The 5,707-nt window shown below is 40.4% G+C and overlaps 1 protein-coding gene across 2 annotated transcripts; it reads right to left on the bottom strand.

Moving 5' to 3' along the window:
* Positions 1 to 232: 232 nt before the first annotated feature.
* On the bottom strand, positions 233 to 4,278 carry LOC105911786 (homeobox protein engrailed-1-B). Of its 2 annotated transcripts, none has more exons than XM_012840619.2 (2): positions 3,472 to 4,278; positions 233 to 1,033 (listed from the first exon to the last, which is right to left on the bottom strand). In XM_012840619.2, the coding sequence occupies exons 1-2, from the start codon at positions 3,980 to 3,982 to the stop codon at positions 702 to 704; spliced, it is 843 nt and encodes a 280-aa protein (XP_012696073.1). In that variant the 5' UTR covers positions 3,983 to 4,278; the 3' UTR covers positions 233 to 701. The 2 variants fall into 2 exon arrangements, with proteins under 2 accessions (XP_012696073.1, XP_012696074.1); XM_012840620.2 differs by having other exon boundaries at positions 233 to 1,021.
* Positions 4,279 to 5,707: the final 1,429 nt, after the last annotated feature.

Below are 5,707 nucleotides of genomic sequence, written 5' to 3'. Positions count from 1 at the left end.
AGTGTCTGTCAATTAAAAAATGGCAAACGGTAGAGTATGTATCTAGATTTTATTTGTTTTTTATTTTTAAAACACTGTTATTGTGTTCTTATTTTGCGCAATAAAGCATTAGGCCTAAAAACGTCCTGAATTTGAGGAGTGTTGACCAGTATGAAAAAGCCAAACCCGGAATGCCATAAAAATATCCCAGAGATGTATAATAGCAATCAAATCGAAGAAAGTGAATCCATGGCACATTCTACATTTTATTTCAGACTACATTTTCTCTGAACATATTAAAATCTTTGGCTTGAAGCGTCGTTTCAGTTTACGCAATCTGTGGAACTGTGAGATTAGGCGGGGACTTGGGTAGGACAGATAGGCTATCACAAAAAAAAGTCTAGAGAGAAAGACATTTACTGAAACAATGAGCAACAACATTGGGTAGGGGGAAACAAACAAAAAGATAAAAATCTCCAGCAAGAAGGGATCGATACCCTTACCTGAAATTAAATATATACAACATCATATTGGTTGGTTATATATAAATCTTAGTAATGTTCGTATTTTATATACTTTTGTCCATATATTGTACGATAGACAAATCTTTTTTCTTCTTTTTTTTCTTTAAATAGCATCTGTCCGACTCCATTTGCATGTTTCCTCAATTCTTCATTTAAAAATCCAATCTTGTGGGTCTCGCGTACACAAAAGAGGCCTTTTTACTCGCTATCATCCTTGTCCTCTTGGACCGTGGTCGTGGAATGGTTGTACAGTCCCTGCGCCATCAGTTGGAGGGCTAGGCCGTTCTTGTAGCCGGTGGCCTTTTTTATTTTTGCTCTCTTGTTTTGGAACCAGATTTTGATTTGTGACTCATTGAGATTCAGTTCTGTGGCCAGTGACTGTCTCCGTTGCTCAGTTATGTAGCGATTAGCCTGAAACTCGGATTTAAGTCTCTGTAGTTGTTCGGCCGTAAAGGCGGTTCTGGGTCGCTTGTCTTCCTTCTCGTTTTTCTTCTTTTTCAATTTTCGTGTCCTTGGGCCTAGTGTAGAAACAACAATAAAACGAAGACATAAATATCAGCAAGCCCTCAAAACCAGCACAATAATTAAATAGTTAGACGTCAGGCTATTGGACTATTAATGCCTGTCATTACGTTGCTTTTGAATCCGAATAAGTGAATGTATCACGATATTTCATTCTAAATCCCCTAGGTAGTTTGTGAGTGAGCTAGAGAATATAACCTAGTAAGAGCAGACCAAGTCTAGTAAGCGCGGGTATCTTCAAATGGAGATGGCCACATTTTTTCAACCTTGGGTCAATTTGACTGTGAATAATTTTAACATATCTCGTCTATAACTGAAACAAGGCAACTTTAAGATTCTTCTTTTACAAAAGGCTAACATACTGCAAAATAGCTGGCACTTAGCTGCACATTTTATGCCTATATATTTTACAAAGTGGTAATAAAACATGACTGCAAAAAGGAAGTCGGATTTTGAATATATTCAAACGTTTACAAAAACGTCCAATCACTGGTTTACTGGCATATAGGCCTATGCATCTCAGTAAAAGTCCTCTTTAAGAAAGTGCCCTACTATCAAAGCCCAACACCCACGAAACGTTCAATCTAAACATTGTGCAGAAAAATGCTGTCGTTACGGTAGTTACTGTTTTCAAGAAGCATTATAAATGTGTTATAAGTGTTATAGTAAACTACATTTCAGACTTTTAAAAGTCTGCCTTACAACAAAGGATAACAGGAACGCTGTACCAAAACAGACGGTGCGTGACACTATACATATGCGAGGCATTATGTCTTGCATTTTTTCACTGGCAGAATAAGGCCACAATTCGAGAAGGATATTTACTGTTTGGCGCTTCCTGCGTCAACAGCTTAAGTTTGTGTAGTTTGTAGTAGTGTATTGCTAGCTTCTGTTGCATATACCTTGCATAGTAAAGATGGTCAGTTTCTAACCTTGAACTCTTATACTTGCACCTCAGACTTGGCTTTTGTCGACGATTTTCACTGAACCTTAATTGTATTTGTCACACAGAACCTCTAGGTCAAGTGCAGTAAAACAGACAGCCTTTTTGGCTATTTGGTTACACAGGGATATATTATAGCCATAACGACAGCAGACCTGTCTAGTCGCCAATTGCGTAAAATTGCTATTACACTGCCATTTTGCGTCAAGCTATTAGGTGTTGATATCTATGCCACTGTAGGACACAGTCATAATCGTGCAATAGTGTAAACGACATCAGATAATTTATTCAGCTGTTTATAAATAATATAAATATAATATTATTGACAGGAGAGGCACGGGCTGTTTACATATATGAGACATTTGAGCATAGACAGATATTTAAAAAATAAAATTAAAGCATGTCGATTGTGTCGAACTTGCATTGCATTAAACGTATAAACTCAACAAAAGACACCTGCATTAATACTGTATTTAAGCTGTTATAACCACACACGACAAATCATATTCTGAGCACACTCCACGAATTAACATGGCCGAAACATGGCGCTCAGGACACAAGCAACTGATAATGGCCATTATTTCGGGCTCATCTCAAAACACCACAACCCTGCCCTATGAAAATCGAACAGCTGATGTTTTGTCCAAGTTCAGGGGCTGATAGCTCAATCAGTCAGTCTATCAGTCTGGTCAATCAATGCATCTTTTCTGACTGTTGTCAGACTCGCAATGTTCGCTTGCCATGAGCAATGGCAAAACTGGCAAGGTATTAACAGCACTACTTTTCTAACTAGGCCTACTATAGGCCCTACATGATTTTCCAGTAATATAATGTATAATTATATAAATACACAACTCAATATTTAAAATAGAAATTTCTCATTATTTCAACCAAGGTTTAACAAGAATGTATTTCACTTGTAATTCAGCGAGGCATTAGAGGCCTACGAGGGCTACTTGGAAACACTGTTTTATTTAGCATTGTTAGTTTTATCGGCTGCCGACCATGTCGCAGAATACATTGTTATTTAAGGAATCACTCTCAGACCGTGTTTTTAACCTTCTGGTGCACATTTTTGAACACAACGCCACTTCCATTTCAGCGGGCAGATACAGTTTTGTGTGTCGGCTGACAGGCAACGTTTCCCCCCAAAATAACTTAAAGATTGTTTCTAAGAGGCAGATGTGTTTTGAATTTGCGGCCTTTGGCAGTATTACATTTTGAAAGGTCCAAAGCTGGCACCCTTGCCTCACAATGCATGTGCCTCAAAGAGAAAATTATGTTTATGGATTACTTCAACTGCCTTAATTGTGATCGTGTGTGTGTCTGTGTGTGCTTGGGTGCTAGAAAGAGTGCGTGTAATTGCGTTGCTGTAGCTATGTGTTAGAGCGTGTTTGACAGCACGCACAGTGGACTTGGCGCAACCTTTTCTATTAGCCTATTACAGAACGCGTGATTTGAAAAGAGCCAGCGTTACATTGCCAAGAACTTATAGCGCCTTACCAGATGACGGTCTGTCTGAATATCTTGTACAATACACCCATGCAGGCCACAGCAATGGCTGGCTTTCTTTGGAGGGCTGCGCGCCTCCATTACTAGCATTCCCAGCCGTTACTGACGTTGGGTTTTCTGTTCTAGTTCCATTGGCCTCGGCTGTCTTTGATGACGAAGTCTGCTTGGAAGTCGGCGACGAAGATGAAGAAGATGATGAGGAAGAAGTAGTACTGTCACTACTGCAGTTCGAATCCTGACAGAGGCTGCTGGCGTGCGATGGTCTTATGACCAGCGGGTTGACGTTCTCCCTGCCCGAAGTCTGCGCCCGCTCACGGTTCCCAAGTTCCTTCTTGCAGCCGAAGTCCGGCCGCAGAATATTGTCAATAAAAAAGTTTGTGGTTCTGTGTACTTGCTGCGCAGCCTGGTGAGGCAAAATCGGAGGAGAAGGTAGATTCGGTGAGAGCGAAACACTCTCACCCTCGGTCGAATCACGGCTATTTTGATCCTTTTGCTCTTCCATAACTAGAATAAAAAGATTTCGGCAGGACCGTTGCCTACTCTCCACGCCAGATTCCACTTGTTGCTCGGTACCGTATCCAAATATCAACGACGATGTGATTATTGTCTATATTGTGGCATTGAAAGGTATGTGAAATACCTTAACTGAATTAGACAATCACACCATCGGAATGCTTCCAGTGGGCTCAGCCACCAATTGTCAAAATAAGCCCGGTACACACGAATGACAGTACATTGCGCGATGCTTCCTTGTCCCTGCCTGGCTCTCACATATGTCAGCCCGAGCTTTCTAAACTCTCCCTAAAATCGCCTTGCCTTTCACAGACTTTTTTTTTACATCCACCGGAAGCACGTGAGCTCCCACACACGTGCAATGGACCAATCCGACCAGGAGATCCTCACTGACACTAGTGACGGCATCCAATCGGCTTTTACGATCCTCCACAAATAAATAATAAACGGGCTTTAGGAACCAAACAAGCGATCACATCAGTGCCTTCTCCATCCATACAAAAGCTTTTTCAGGTTCTGCGCCGACTTAGAGGTGGCAAACCAACAGAGAAGGGCTGCAATGCATGCCCACTGCCGCGATAGCCAATATGTCATGTTATTTACCGTACATAACGTATTTGTGGAGTTCAGAGGGAAATAATGCAATAGGTTGATAAAGTAAGAGAAAGTAATCTTCAAAGGGTTATGACTGACAGCAGTAAACAAATTGTGATTTGCCACCGATATTGCTGCTTACAATAAACCGTCAACTTGGCAGTCGCTTAACATCAAACCTACTTAAGAAATAATAATAATAATAATAATAATAGTCGTTGTTGATGTGTTGTTGCTGTTGTAAGTGGTTGCACCCTATAGTTATGGAAATATGGTTATGGTCAATAATTATAATTAAGCATAAAAAGCTAGCAAAAAGACATATGCCAAGTAATGCTTTTGCGAGGAAAACTTTACAGAGGGCCAGCAAATCCCGTTGAGTGAATATAAACCCTTCCGTAATATACCTAATCAGGTGGTATAGTGGAAACAGCACACTGCTTAAAAGTCGAGAAATCTCATACACGAAAAGTTATGAGCTGCAGGCTGTGCTGTGTAGATAACATTTTTTGTTGTTGTTGCAACTCTTCGGTTGTTAAAGGGGAAGAAAGCGCTGCTTATTTGTTCAGTGAAATGACCAGCATGAGCTCTCGGCTTGTCCAGAATGTCTCAAAATGTATTCAGGTTATGTCCAGGTGATGAATAAATGAATTAATTATTTTACTTTACTCGTGGACACAAGGATACATTGACATTAATGTCAGTTACTTTTGTACACTGATTTTTTTCAGCAGGTTGAAAGTGGGTTGGAAAAAGATAATGGTCGCTTTATTGATTATTCATTAGCAATATAACTACAGTGGGCTAAGAAATGTAGCAGAAAACATACAGCCTTCTCAGACAGATAGATACACATACAGTGCATACATACAGAGAGTGGATCAGTTTGTGATAGAGAGAGAGAGAGAGAGAGAGAGAGAGAGAGAGAGATGCAGAATCAATTACATTTTTCTTCGAGCAGAAGACCAAGCACTTTAAAATGACAGACGGGGCACACCAATATTACCTACACATAACCACACAGTGTAGGTTCGGGCGTGGCCCAGGGTAAATCTCCTTGATCATGAAGCTCATGAACTTTGCCTTGTTCCCCACGCCGCTTTGGAGAAATAAATCGGAA

Source organism: Clupea harengus, chromosome 21 (genome assembly GCF_900700415.2).
Source record: "Clupea harengus chromosome 21, Ch_v2.0.2, whole genome shotgun sequence".
Taxonomy (NCBI): domain Eukaryota; kingdom Metazoa; phylum Chordata; class Actinopteri; order Clupeiformes; family Clupeidae; genus Clupea; species Clupea harengus.
Note: the sequence above shows the minus strand (reverse complement) of the source record. Positions and strands in the feature narration are given on the sequence as shown.

Coding starts and splice junctions, on each gene's coding strand:
- LOC105911786 (XM_012840619.2), bottom strand. CDS start 3,982: ATGGAAGAGCAAAAGGATCAAAATAGCCGTGATTCGACCGAGGGTGAG. Junction 1,034..3,471: donor TTCAGACAGACCGTCATCTG/GTAAGGCGCTAT, acceptor GTTTTATTGTTG/TTTCTACACTAGGCCCAAGG.